General features: G+C 36.5%; 1 protein-coding gene across 1 annotated transcript; it reads left to right on the top strand.

Annotated features, from left to right (window-relative positions):
- The first annotated feature begins 4,667 nt into the window (after positions 1 to 4,667).
- On the top strand, positions 4,668 to 5,486 carry LOC132280934 (uncharacterized mitochondrial protein AtMg00310-like). The gene is made up of 2 exons (XM_059782685.1): positions 4,668 to 5,132; positions 5,253 to 5,486. The coding sequence occupies exons 1-2, from the start codon at positions 4,668 to 4,670 to the stop codon at positions 5,484 to 5,486; spliced, it is 699 nt and encodes a 232-aa protein (XP_059638668.1).
- Positions 5,487 to 15,215: the final 9,729 nt, after the last annotated feature.

Below are 15,215 nucleotides of genomic sequence, written 5' to 3'. Positions count from 1 at the left end.
ACGTACCTATCCTGACTAGGTACGGTGATCACAATAGACCCATCCACAACAAATAACTTGAGTATGGCAGTGATAACCAATCCATCCCATGTCATAAGTGTGCCTGTCCATAACCAAAAGATTTGCTAGAAATCTGAGTCTACTAATATCTAGTGTCACAGGTCCATCCTATATGGCAGTATTGCCTAAAAACAAATATCCTAAGGTCTATTGTATAAGTGTATCACCAACCAATCTATAAAAAAAAAATTCCCTGTTTCTGAAAATTCTATAAAGCAGAACATATAAAGTAAACAAAATACTCCAAAATCTTCCCATTTTAGACTATTGTTCTATCCTGGGAATTCCTCTTTCTAAACCAAACCTACCATATTGATTTACACAAGTTCTCTCACAAACTCCTTGGTAATCATCCCGTCTCAACATAATGTACCACAAGCAAATATCTGTTTGCCTGAGCAAAACCAATCATTCCACTGTGATAGACATTTATGAGCCCAACATAACCATTCTAATACAGCTTAATAAAACCATATGTGTATAAATCGCCAAAAATGCCATCACAAAACACAATAAAATAGCCAAAACCGTTAGATCACTTTATTAAGAACTTTTCCAAACCACAACTGTCAACCCAATAATCGTAAGGTATTCTTTAACATAATCCTAATGTACGTGATTAAATCCGTACTACATTCTTACTAATACCTCCTCCACTACTAGTAATTATAAGTACTCTTAAAAGAGCAGTCATCCTTGAACTCCGGTGCCCTCCATCTTGGATGCTCTGGTATCTCCTCTATCCTGATCTTCTTCGGGGTCTTCCTCTCCGCTTGGTTCAGCTTCGAGCACCACTGAAGTTGTGTTGGGTCCATAATATGGTGGCCAATCCCGCACACAAAAAATCTTCCTTGACTTGTACTCCAAAGCAATGCCTATCGGAATCAACTCCCTGGTCTCCAATTCCGCCTTATTGGTCTGCCTTCGTAGGGGAATCACCGGAGTAACCTTCCTCGGCCTTGGGCTCGTCTTTGCTTTCATCGCGGACCCTATCCTCTTCCTAGTGCCAAACATTCTGCAATTACAGAATTAACTTGACATCAGTACTTTCTAAACGAACCGTAAAGGAATACTATGAATCCTAAACTTAAGCTCTAATTAAGAGATAACGCTACGCGGAAGTCTTAATACGAAACACTCTAGAGACACTTGAACCTGGAGTGCTCTGATACCAACTGTGATACCCCTTGGATCCGAGACACGGATTGATCAGGCCCAGGCCCAAACCCGAGGGAATATCAAACAATTAATATTTAAACGAACACAGATGACAAAATGAATTTAATAAATAAAATTTTAAAAGCTATAAAGAATACTAAAACATGATCCTTGAAATTTAATACTTAAAATTCCACATAATAAAGTTAAAATAATCCAACTTAAAAACCTCAAAGGGTATAACTCGGGAATCTATCCAGTGGACTCCTAATAAGAAACCAAATTGAAATAAAACTAGAAGAAATCCATAATTAAATCATGGAGAGAGATCCTACGTCGTCGGAAGAATGAGTGACCTTTTCTGCCCAGCACGAACAAGTTCAACCTGGAACTAACGTACACCTGAAAAATAGGAGTGGGTCAGGCCCACGAACAAGTTCTATCCTACTACAATCCAAGCAGAGAGTTGATACGCATATACATTCTAACCAACTTAACAATAACTAAATAGTCTGTAGATATATATATATATATATATATTCACATTACAGGACTTTCACTAGACTACAGGCCCATCTCAACCTGACTAGTAGGCACCATACAAAGCGCACCTGAGGTGGGTATGACTACCTAGACCTAGCAGGATACACATCAAACCATCGCAGCCAGTTATGCATCCCCATGCATATACGCTTCCTAACCAGCGACTCTGAGACTCAGACTCATATCGTGGTACCATAAAAATATACTTAAAATCCATTCCCATCCATCCGTATGAAATCTAGTTTAGTCGTTCAGCGTAATCAGCAGCACAGACTAACATATAAGGAGGACTCTATTTATTAAAATCCGTATCCTTATTCCAAAATAGGTATGACTTAGCAATTTGAGCTAAACCAACCCTAGTATATCACTGTCCCATACCAGTGCATACCATCCATCCATCCAGTAGTTGACATTACAGATAAGGATTGTAAATATCAAACTAATCCATAACTACGACAATTGATAATATAACAATGTAAATATAAATATCAATTGTTCCAAAAATACATAGTCAATGCGTATAGTAAACTGAACCAAAAGAAGCATACATAGAAATTTAAACTAACATGCTTACTCCAGTAACTGATAAATCTAAATAATGAGATACATTAATCAATTTCATGACAAGCATAATAAAAATAGACAATCTATCATGCTCATACTATACCAACCCATTGATTGATGCTATAAATGATAAAAAGCTACACATCAATTAATCCTCACTAAACATGACAAAAATATAGAATTTGACATGCATATTTTACATCATTGATACATAATTAGAGATGTATAATCCTTGACAGAAAATTGCTAAATTAAGTTCCAGCAATTTAAACATCCATAGTCAAATTCAGTATAGGTAAGTTATTAAGAAATTCCTGTTATTCAAATTTCTAACAATCTAGAACTGGGTACACCTTCTGTGTTTTAAACCACACTTCTAAACCATCCAAAACCTACCATCACAGTTTCTAACTTAAGTCTGAAAACCCAAAAATCCATTCACAGTAGCTCAACCTCGCTGGAAATAGCAGAAAAATAAAAAGAAATAAAGAAAACAACTTAGCAGGCTAAATTCCCAACTTAGCAAGCTAAGTTCCCAACTAAGCCAGCTAAGTTCCCAATTTAGCAAGCTAAGTCCCCAACTGAGCAAGCTAAGTTCCTAACTTAGTCGGCTCGGTTGGTGATGTCGTCTTCTTCACTTTCCTTGAGTCCGGCGTCTTCCTGATGAACTGTCCCCCTTACCTAGGGTTCCTAAGATCTGAACTAGACTCCAAGGTGTTCCAGAAATAATTAAACCCTTTGTTTAATAATCGACAACAATTGCAACCCGAACTATGCAACAAGGATTTAAGCAAAGCAACTTACAGTTCATCAACGTTTACTGTTTAAACAAATCAACCATGAAACCCAGACTTATTTTAATATTTACCCAATGTGTTCCTGACTTAATTCAGTTCCTTATTCAATAATTCGTCGTCAATTTAAATCATGAATTAAGCAAGAAAAATTCAAAACAACCAAGTTTACGCTACAGGAAACACATATTGATTTAGTTACCTCAGACATGCAAACCAGATTAATGTTTATATTTCTTTACCCCTGAAGTTGTGTTTAGAATGTAAAGAACACGAGCAAAGGGAAAGAGTTAGGATTAGAACTTGCCTATAAGACTTTGGTTCAAAATCTTAGCGCCGTCCTCCTAAGGTTTTCGGCAATCCTTACTGTAATTTTCCTCTGTTCCTTCTCTGCCTCCACAGTCATGAGTAGGTTTCTAAAAAACCTTGGTAGAACCTTATACATATATTTATAGGCCAAACTAATCCTAGGTTTAATTAAACCCTAAACTGACTTACTCGGCCCATAGACCAACCCATGTTAGATATATGTCGGCTACATACGTGAATTCTAAAAATCCAAAAAAACTAATTTAATAAATAACACCTTTAACCATTAAAATAAAAATAAAATCTAATTTAATAAACAACTAAAATAAATAAAATCCAATTAAATAAACATGAGATTCAAATAATTAATCAAATAACATAAAAACAAAACCATATAATTAAATACACAATTAAATAAAATAATTAAATAAAACAACCACATAACACAAGTAATAATGCACAATTAATAAATTAAACCGCAATTCAACAATTAAATAAATTCCAGAACTATCTTTTTAACAATTAAATAAATTCCAGAACTGTCATTTTAAAATTAGGGGTATTACAGGTTTTAACTTATTCATTCAAGGGGGATCTTTGCCACAGAGTCTTAATTCTATAAATTTGGTTCTAATCCCAAAAGTTCAGCATCCCACTTCTATGACAAATTTTTGCTGAATTTCTCTATGCAATGTGGCGTATAAGATTTACTCTAAGGCCCTGGCAAATGGCCTTAAACCTTTTCTTTCATCGTTGATTTGTGAAAACCAAAGTGCTTTCATTCTAAACCGGCTTATTCATGATAATATCGTTATTGCTCATGAATTACTTCATGTTCTGAAATAAAAAAAGCACGGTGATTCTTGTTTTATGGCGCTCAAGTTGGATATGGCCAAGGCTTACGATCGCATCAATTGGTCCTTTCTGTGTCACTTTATGAGCCATTTGGGTTTTGACTCCGGCACAGATGAAAGACCAATTTCGGCACTCTCTGGGCATACGCAATGTAGATTGGTCGAATAATTATCTGGGGCTCTCGTCTTTCCTTGGTAAATAAAAAATTGCAGCTTTCAGCTTCCTTTCTGACAAAGTCTCTTCTAGAACTAAGGCTCTAAAAGGGAAGTTGCTTTCTAAAGCTGGCAGAGAGGTTATGGTTCAAGCGGTATGTCAGCGATCCCAACATACGTTATGCAATGTTTTAGGATTCTAAAATCTAATTGCAAGACTTTGACTAGCATGTTTACCAACTTCTGGTGGAGCGAAGAAGAAAAGTCTAATAAGATTAAATGGCTCAGCTGGGATACCTTATGCAAATCTAAAGCTGAGGGGGGTATTGGCTTCAAGGATGTGGAGGCTTTTAACCTTGTTTTTCTCGCTAAGACAACATGGCGGATGGAAACGGGAGATGACTCTTTACTGGTAAATTCCTTCAAGCAGAAATACTTTAAGGGTTATGCTTTTGTGGATGCGCCTTATAAATCCAATGCCTCATGGGCATGGAAAAGTATTTTCTCAACTAAGGAGGTCATCAAAAGAGGAATCTTATGGCGGATTGGCGACGGCTCTTCGATTGATTGCTGGTATGATAATTGGCTTCTAGATTCTCTTGATTTCAAAGTGGCATCAAAGCCAAACTCTGCTCATTTTTCCTTAGTATCGGATCTTATTATTCCTTCTATTCACTGTTGGAATACTAATTTGGTACGTCACCATTTTAATGAGCGGGATTGCAAGTCTATCTTTTAGATTTTGTTGAGCGATCGGGGTGGTACGGATACTAAGATTTGAGGCGGCACTCCTGATGGTGGTTTCTCTGTCAAGAGTGCTTATAGAGTGGCTTTTTCCATTCTCCATCCTCCTGCTCAATCTCTTCCTAGGGAAGGGTGTAGTTTTGCGGTATCCAGTGGCGATATGTGGAAGGGGGTGTGGCGTCTTCGGGCTCATAAGAAAATTCAGATCAATATTTGGTTGAGCCTTCATGAACGGATCCCGGTGAACAATCAACTTTTTAAGCGCGGGGCGTCTCAATTCTCTGGTTGTGTTTTTTATGGGTAATTTGTTGAAAGCGTGGATCATCTTCTTTGCACTTATCCATTTGCTTGTAAGGTTTGGAAATTGAGTCCTCTTCGTCTGGATTTCAGTGGCGCGTTTCCTACTACTTGGCAAAAGCGTTGGGTTGAGATGTGCGACAGATGGAGTTCCACAATGCAGTCGCTGAATGTAGTGGATTGGCGGCTTTCATATGTTGGTCTATCTGGAAAAGCCGAAACAACCTGACTTTTTGCAGGTCGAGTAGCGATCCTTTTGAAGTGGCTCAGAGGGATTTTAGGGATTTTAATGAATTTTTAGAGGTCTCTCGCCAGCATCTTCTTCTTTCTTTTCCTTCTCCCTCTCACCGTGTTATTATTTCGAAGTGGGTTGCTCCGGCTGAAGGATTTCTCAAGCTCAACTTTGGTGTGGCTTTCAATTCTTTTTCCAAGACTTGTGGTGGCAGTATTATCTTGAGGAATCATTTGGGCCACCCAATTAAGATTACATCAGTGGTATTCGATAATGTTAGCAACCCATCTTTGGCATAGGGTTTGGTGTTGAGAGCTTCTTTTCTTTTGTTAAAGGATTGGGGTTATCAGTTTGTTGTAGTCGAATGAGACTGTCAGTCGGTGCAACGTCTTCAACCTTCAGTGGCATCTCTTTTTGTGGTCCTGCCGGATATTACTATTTTTATTTCAGTTTGTCCGAACTCTTCCCTTGCTTAGACTCCTAGAAAAGGAAATGTTGTAATTCATTTACTGAGCAAAAAGGCTCTTGAAGTCGATTGTGGTGATTTGGAGTTGAGCATATGGCCCCCGTGGTTGTAAAATGGTACTCCATGAATGTATCGTTTCTCCTATTCTATGTTAATTCTCTAATTGGTGTTAAAAAAAAAAAATAATAATAATAAAAAAATTATTTATAGAATTCTAAAGCAAACTAATCTCCTAATGTCATGCAAAAAAGAATTACATTCACTTGTGATACACCCAATCTTGATGACTTTATCTAGCCACGTACCCCACTGCCAATTAACACCAAAACTCCTCAAGTCTTATTATCCTTCTTCACACACACTGACACATATCTTTTTTTACTTTTAACCTTCGATAATACTCTTTAGTTATCCATTGCAATAAAATATCCATCCACGCTTACTGGACTCCAAGTCATTTGCCACCTCATATCACGTCATCTTTTTTAAACATCTTCACCCAGAACTACTCAAAAGCTATATTCACAAGCTTTAATTGCATACATTTTCCTCACCATAAACCTTTAATTAAAACCATGCGGCACTTTATCCTCTCTCCATGTGTACGTCTAGCCATGTTTGGGTGTCAACATAAATAGAAGTTGCCCCCACATAGTTTTGTGCACATGTACTTGGTGAAATTGCAAACTTACGGAGAAAAACCAGTTTATTCTTAAATATATTTACCAAATTTCACACCAAATAGTTCCATGCATATATATATATCTAAACTATATATATACATATTATACAGAAGTACAACATCCCTTATGTATTGAAAAATTACAATTACCTCCCTTCTAGTTTGTGACAAGTGTTTTTTAGTTTTTTTTAACTTGTAAAGACACTTTTGTCCAATCTTTATTATGCAAAAAGGCAATTGTAACCCATTCTTTCTTTCCCTTTCATATTTTTATTTCTTTTTTTGAGGTACTTCACGACCCATATATGGGCAACCAATATTATTATTATTTTTTTTGTCTTGGCAAAAATTATTCTTGTAGAATTTGGCCCTATAAGAGCTTTGAATCTTTAATTTTTTATCTTAAGAAGTTGAGGAAATATCACTAAATTACTATAATTGGATTTTAATATCACTTTTGTAAGGATGATTCAAATGAGAAATCTGCTATGAAGATACCTTTATGTGAACTTGCACTTTCTGTTATAAGTATATACATATTTTTGGACATCTAATTCTACTAAAGTATTAGAGAACCATTTAATGGTTTATAAACAAATTTAATAAAACAGTAATGTGAGATATAAATTTTGTAATTGGCAAATTTTGGTGTCAAAACAAGTCCGACCGAGTTGTAATTTTATTGTTTAATTTTGAGTCTTGAATTCAGAAGCAGAATTGAAGTATTGGGAACATGTCAACATACTCCGATTCGATGAGAATGACATATTAGAAAAGATAAGTATGCGAGGACATATATTGTTAATCTTTGGTAAGATTTTAAGGTTAGGCACTTACGTAAATATTTTCAAAAATATTTCTTCACAAAGTGAATTGCCAAAGTTGGACTAGTTGCCAAGTTTCCCAACTGGTCCAAGTTTCCTAAAACTAAAGGTTTTGAATTAGGGGCCAGAACAACATTGCTGATTGAGCTAAACACTGCTAAGAGCGGTCGGTGTAAGGCCAAATATTTGGCAAGGAATAATAGCTGTGTAGGATGGCTAAAGGTGGGTCCCCACACAACTGCTGGCCTAAACACATGCCACAGTTAGCATACGTTTTGGCTAATCACAAAGGCCGAGGGACGGGGCCAGTGTCTACCCAGAGGGGCACATGTATGCCCCCCTACCTAGCCCACCCAGTATATTATATAGGACAATACTTAAGTCCTCACTAGTGAGGATCTATACTATCATCACCGCTTATGTGGTCCAATGAAAAGAAAATACTATCATTTTTTATTAAAAAAATAAAATAAATCGGATCATACTCGAATGAGATCTTGTAAAGTGGGTTCAACAATTTTTTTCTTTTTTCTTTTTCAAGGGAGTTTAACGTCACTCTCTACTTCTCTCTCGTTCCAACACTGCCTTCAGCCCTCCCTCTTTACCATTTTCTTCCTCTCAAGCTTCCAATCATGGACATCATTATTCAATTGGCAAGAATTGTAACGACCTAAACCCAGGGGTCCGAATCGCTAACCGGGTGCTTACTCGAACCCGAGGTCGTTTAAGGGCATTACTGTCCTTTTCGGTGTTAAGGCACCATTTACTCAACATACCAAGGTCAATACATCATAACTATGTCAAATACAAGCTCCATGATGGTCCAAGGTAACATCCCATTCATTCAAAACCATAGAAATGCATATCTTATACAAAGTCTCATCCTCATATACAAGAATTGTACTTAATTACATCAAATTACAGTCTATGAGGCATAATTACAATGACAAGAGTCCCTAAGTCACAATACCGAATACAACAAGCTAAGGTTTTACAAAATAATGCAACTTAGATACAAAAATAACAAAATGGTCTTCTAATCCAAACTAGGCTTGTGATGGAACATCATCCACCACTTCCTTTCCGTGTCCTCAAAGTGATAAAAATAAGGGGTCAGCACAATAACTCAGTAGAAGTCGCCTAAGGCGTCAGCTTTGGACTCCCCCGAGCCAAGTAACACATAAAGGGAGAAAAGAAATTGGGGACATGCATTGGGAGTCCACAAAATAATATTTGTATTTCGAACAAACATTTATTCTAACAACACAAACATTTCAACAATATACCATGTATGATATGAAATGCAATGCACCCCTCCTCGTACTTGATCTCTACTGACCTAACTTACAATTTTAAAAAACCGCTAACTAACTTTAACAAGGTGAGATTGATAGCTATCCCCGATTCCAATTCTGGCAACCATTTCGGGCCTTGCAACCGTTTTGGGCCTAGTATCAACTTTTTCATGCCCTACACCACGCCATGCTCCCTTTAGGCCAAGCTAGCACCAAACTCGCGAAATCCAGTTCATTTAAAAAAACTTCCCTTTTTTTTAAAAAAACTTTTCTTTTATAAAACTTCCTTTTTCCAAAACCATTTCTAAACCCCTTTCCCTTGCTATGCCATGAAATGCAACATTATTCATACTATTAACCGCAAGGGCATCACAACAATGTTAATAATACCAACATGGCATTTACAATTCCATAGACATAAATAAGGTATTTTAATACAAATTTTCAATTATAATAATGACATGCTCATCAAGTAACCACAATAACACAATAGCATTTTATCAACTTACAAATCAATATAATTTCCACATAATAAAGTCATGCATATCTTTTTCACAAAATTTGAATTTAATCATACTTTAACACTTAAACATGTTATTAACACCAACAAGGCAACAATATCATTTCATATATACAAATCTCAAAACATTAAAATATATATAATTGCTCAATCAAAGACAAAGCTTGTGGTGTTAGGAAGACCCCTACCTCAAATAGAGAACAACAAAGCAAAGCCCCAATTTTTAGCCTAATTTCCTCAAAATTCGAAAATGGCAAGGTGCTCCAAGCTAAAATTTGCTTCGATCAAAATGGAGCTCTCGTTGTGCTCATCGACTTTGCCTTCAGTGGCAAAGTCTAAATCTCAAAGATTTGGAAGAGATCTAAACTTGAAATTGTGGAGAAAAAGAAAAAAAAAAAAGAAAGTGAGAGAGAGAGATTGAGATTGAGAGTCTTTAATGACCTTAAGGTCATTATAAGGCTTATAACTCCTGTAGGTCCTATAGCATAATAAAAATCTCATTAACATTATAACATACATACATATGTATATACACTAATCAAATTACAATCACCAAATAAACATGTAGTCACATAATTATACAAAATAGCAATGCATGACCCAAAAAAAAAAATCCCCGTGCTCAACAACTCCGGTAGCGGGTCTTACCTGGGACCTCCCGGCCCAAAAAATGAAAAACTGCCGAAATGATAATCAATGCATTTTCAAGAATCCTGAACTCAAGGAAATGTCCCAACCAACTCAGAACCCATCCGGCACACCCCACGATGTCCGGCATGTAAAACGAAATAAGACTAAAATAACCCCAAAATTTTTTTTTTAAAAAAAAAAATCACAGAAAATGAAAAATGAGAAAAATCAAAAGTATCACATTCTACCCTCCTTAAAAAGATTTCTTCCTCGAAGTCTACCTTCCTTAATGAAGGAGGCCCACAGCCCTACACGTTCCCGATTAACGCCTTACCAAAAAGCAGGACTAAGAGCTCAACAACCTTATTGTCTTTGACACTTAACGCCTATAGGCAATCACACACCATCGCTACTAAAATTCAATTCTTGCCACCCTATGAAGGTACATATCACTCACAACATAACAACACAAAACCAACTGGATTCTATACCCGATTCAGAACGGACATCGGTCCACTCTACACTACTATGCAAGGCTTCGGAGCTCGAAAGAAGAATGGTCACAAGACCATTGAACATGACAGCATCCAATCTCGACTTATTCTTTAAAGGACACATAAAATCTCAAACAAGGAACCCCATCTATCTCACAATCAAGCTCAAACTCAGATCTACACATCCCTGTTAAACCAAGCACTCGCTATTTAACACATAGCTACACCATCACATATCGGTACAAATGACCACCAACTGCACCATTCAATAATCGTTATACTAAACAACTTCAAGATGACTAAACAACATATCTCCCAACATTAAAATGTATTATCCTGTACCCAGGACCCAAATCCTCAAAACGAGATTTTCAATCATCAATGGTCATAACACAAACCCTTAACGGATACTCGGTCCTACCTAACATACCTCGTCACCGAGACAAATCATCTGAATTCATAAAGCACTATAATTCCAATGGAGGTCCTTCCCAGACCAGATCCACACTATCACACTGACACAACGCACAATACCATACTTTCATTGTCCCTGACAAATCAAAACAATCATTGACCTTTGACCCAACATCGTGCTAAGAAGGGACTGATTTAGGAGAAATGGTTGGCTAGGCCATTCTCGTCATCGATCTGCTCTCAACACAGACATCGTTCCTGTCCTCAGGCCCAAACCTCAAACACAATCTCACACAGTCCACAAAACAACCATGAGATCCACTCACTCATAATCCATCACTTCATGTAATCCTTAACAATTATGTAGTCATAAACCTGCACTAAAAATCTCAATCTACTTTAATCACACAACCCATAACAAGCTAAAAACAACACGATACCAAACGTCACAATCATCGACCAACAGGAAAGCTCTCTAATCTCCTCATAACACCCATACCAGGTAAAAAACTCCATAACATCATTCAATTCAATTCTTACTTTGTCAAAACACACAATACAACTATCTCATGTGTGATACCCCTCGATTCTAGAGCCACGGATGATCAAGTCCTAGCACAGATCTGAGGGATACCAAACAATTAATATTTAAACAAGCATGATTACAAGAAGAATTTAATGAATAAATAAATAAGCTGAAAGAATTCTAAAATAACAATCCTTAAAAGTTATATAATCCAATATAGCCAAAACCTCCATTAATTGATATAACTCCGGAATCCACCTAATGGACCCCTAATAAAACCTAACTGAAAGTAAATAACTAAAATAAAATCCAAAGCTAAACCATGAAGGGAAATCCTACATACTCAGAAGAGTGAGTGACAGTCTCTGCTCAGTATGATCAAGCTCTAAGCTTGAAACTGACGAACACCTGAAAAATGAGAGTGGGTCAGGCCCACGAGCAAGTTCTACTCTGCTACAATCCAAACACAGACTCGATACGCAGATACATCCTAGATAACTCAGCAATAACTATATAGTCCATATATGTATAAATACACACTATAGGACGCTCACTAGTTCATAGGTCTGTCTCAACCTAAATAGAAGGTAACATACAAATCGCACGTAAAGTGGGCATGTATACCTAGACCTACCAGGGGATTAGGTGTCTACTATGTCTAGTTATCCATCCTAGGCAATATACACACCCTAGCCATGATCCTGAGACTCAAGCTCATATCATGGCTCATAACTGTATATATATAAATGTAATCCATCCTAATCCAGAACATAAAATAAACATCCTATATGTCATTCAACTGTTTTAGTTGACCTGACATAAATCTATGTAGGATTTAACTTTTTAGTTAATCCATTCCATTATGTATGAAAAGTTAGGAATTAGCGGTTTGATCTAATCCATCCCTAATATGCCACCATCCCATACCAATGCATATTATCCACAAATCCAATAATTGATGCTATAAATGACAAACTTAAACATCAATTAAAATCCAGAACATGATGTAATGATAATCAGAAATATAAACTGTACACATTATACTAAAATACTCAAAAGTAATTTCATAACAATCCATTTAATTTGCCAGAATATTAACCAGCAATTAAACTTTCCTTAATCCTTGACAGCAAATCCGTAATAAAATTTCATGATGTCTAATAACTTAGCTTAATAGCCTAGATTAATCATTCTGTGATTTTAACATAATTATTTGAATCATTTAAAACCCCCCATTTAAATCTAAAAACCCATTTTAAACCCCTGCAGGTCCAAAAACCCAAAAATACACCTGTAGGTGTTTTTACAGCAGGAGAGCCGCCTCTCCCAAAGAGGGAGCTGGCTCCCCCCTTTGTGGAGCCGGCTCTCCTCCACAAAGAGCCTGCTCTACTCCTTGTGGAGCCGGCTCTCTCTCTCCTAGAGCCGACTCCCTCCTTTAGAGAGCCGGCTTTCTCTCCCTGAGAGCCGTATAACGAATTCCGTTATCTTCTTCGCCTCCGGCGATGCGCAGAACCCTCTATGATATTTTATTAAGGTTCCAAGGCTTCAAATTATGTCCCAAATATTATCTAGAAAAGAAATACCAAGTGTGCATTATTAACGTTAATTAAAGTACATACTACGAAACAATTGATCCAATAATTCAATCTCAATTAACAACATGTAACAATAGTTTAAACTCTGAATCACATGTATACTAAATCAATTTTAATGTCTGTTTAATTCATAGAGACTATCTAGGCATGCACAGAACACAAGTCTAAGAGAAGGAGTTAGAGAAAGAACTTGCTTTTGAGATTTCGGATCAGAATCTCAACGTCATCTTCCTAAATTTTTTGGCGATCGATTGACTGTTTCCTAGTCATCTATTGCCTTTGGTTCAACCCACGAACAACACCTCTTCTTCCTCTCCTTGGTTTAGCCTTGGTTCTTGGCTGAAACCCTAACTTGTTATCTTGGTTTCTCTTAAAAACTCTCTGTACGTGAATAGGGTTTTAACCCTAGGCAGCCATATAAAGCTATATTTATAGGCAACTCATATAACCTAATTCTAATTCTAGTTGCATCCTACGTCTGCCAACTTAAGGCAAAAGAAAAAGAAAAAATAAAAGTAAAAATAAAAGACAAATACATATAAGTTTGTACTCATAAATATATACAATGAACTTATACTATATATATATATATATATATATATATATATATATATATATATTTATTTACAACTAGCTATAATTGTTAATATTACTGATTTAAAATATTAATAAATATAAACTCCACAATTATACATATATATTCATATATATATGTAGAACCATCCATGGGTATTAATTGTACCCATTTAATCTCCTATCCAAGTAGTCCATGCGACCCAAACGGTTGGTCTATTACTACTGTCCAAGCCCAACTCCTTAACATAAAATAACATAAACATTTAATTTAATTAATGTCAACTAAGCACTTAACACATAAAACAGATAGCACATAACATTTAATCACATTATTCAATTAATCAATTTATTCAAATAAAGCATACAATTTAAATTAATAAACAAATAATTCAATTAGTCACTTAAACAATTAAACAATTATATCCTTTTAAAATTAGGGGTATTACATCATGCCTGAGATGTCAAAACCAGAGTTAATTACTACGATTATTCCTCAAAGGAATCATACATTCACATTTTAAATCATATAATCCTAAGACGATACCGACACTAGTCCTCAAAACACCGCTCGAATCAAACGTCTATAAATATATCCGAATACATGACTCACATCACATCACCTAATCATCCTCGAACTTACAGTTCACGACACATCCCCTAGCCATCAATGCCATACCAGGTAAACAACTCTATAACATCATTTGATTCAATTCTTATTTAGTCAAAACACACAATACAACTATCTCATGCCTGAGATCTAAAAACCAGAGTCAATTATTACGATTACTCCTCAAAGGAATCATACATTCACATTTCAAATCATATAATCTTGAGACGATACCGACACTAATCCTCAAAACACTGCTCAAATCAAACGTCTATAAAAACATCCGAGTATATGACTCACATCACATCACCTAATCATCCTCGAACGTACAGCTCACGACACATCCTTTAGCCATACTGCTAATACCTAACACTGGAAACACAGAATCCCCTTTCGGTAACTCTTGCCTCACACACCATCGATCAAGACCACTCTCAGAACAAGCACTACTAAAACTAAAGACTCCATCTCCCCCCATAGGAGTGAGTTGACCAATTCAACCAAACCTTTATCGGTGAACTCTAACAGTATAACAAACCACACACGGGGTTCGTCTATCTGTAGATGCGTATAACTCCTAAACGGAGAATAAGACACCCTGCCAACGACATCTTGACCAGGACTAGGATAAACAAAAAAGATAATGAACCCCGTTCTCACCAAAGACTAACAACTCGTACCTGAATGTACCTGACACCATGTCACACGCTGCTTACCAATCATCCAACCATGGATACCCAATCTCACCTGAGGTGAATTCAACTCCTTACACACAAGGAGAAGAACTAACTGGATACCCTGTACGGAACTACGAACTTGAATCTAGGCAATCTCGCCACTAACGAACCGTCATAAACTATCAATGCCAAAACCTC

Source organism: Cornus florida, unplaced genomic scaffold (assembly GCF_030987335.1).
Source record: "Cornus florida cultivar Cherokee Brave unplaced genomic scaffold, ASM3098733v1 CherokeeBrave_3.0.0_Hap2_Chr11, whole genome shotgun sequence".
Lineage (NCBI taxonomy): Eukaryota > Viridiplantae > Streptophyta > Magnoliopsida > Cornales > Cornaceae > Cornus > Cornus florida.
The sequence above is the reverse complement of the archived record's forward strand: the minus strand, read 5'-3'. Positions and strand labels throughout refer to the sequence as shown.

Excerpts from the sequence above, each read along its gene's own strand:
- LOC132280934 (XM_059782685.1), top strand. The coding sequence starts at position 4,668 with ATGTTTACCAACTTCTGGTGGAGCGAAGAAGAAAAGTCTAATAAGATT. Across the intron at positions 5,133-5,252 it reads ACTGTTGGAATACTAATTTG|AGTGCTTATAGAGTGGCTTT; the intron begins GTACGTCACCAT and ends TTCTCTGTCAAG.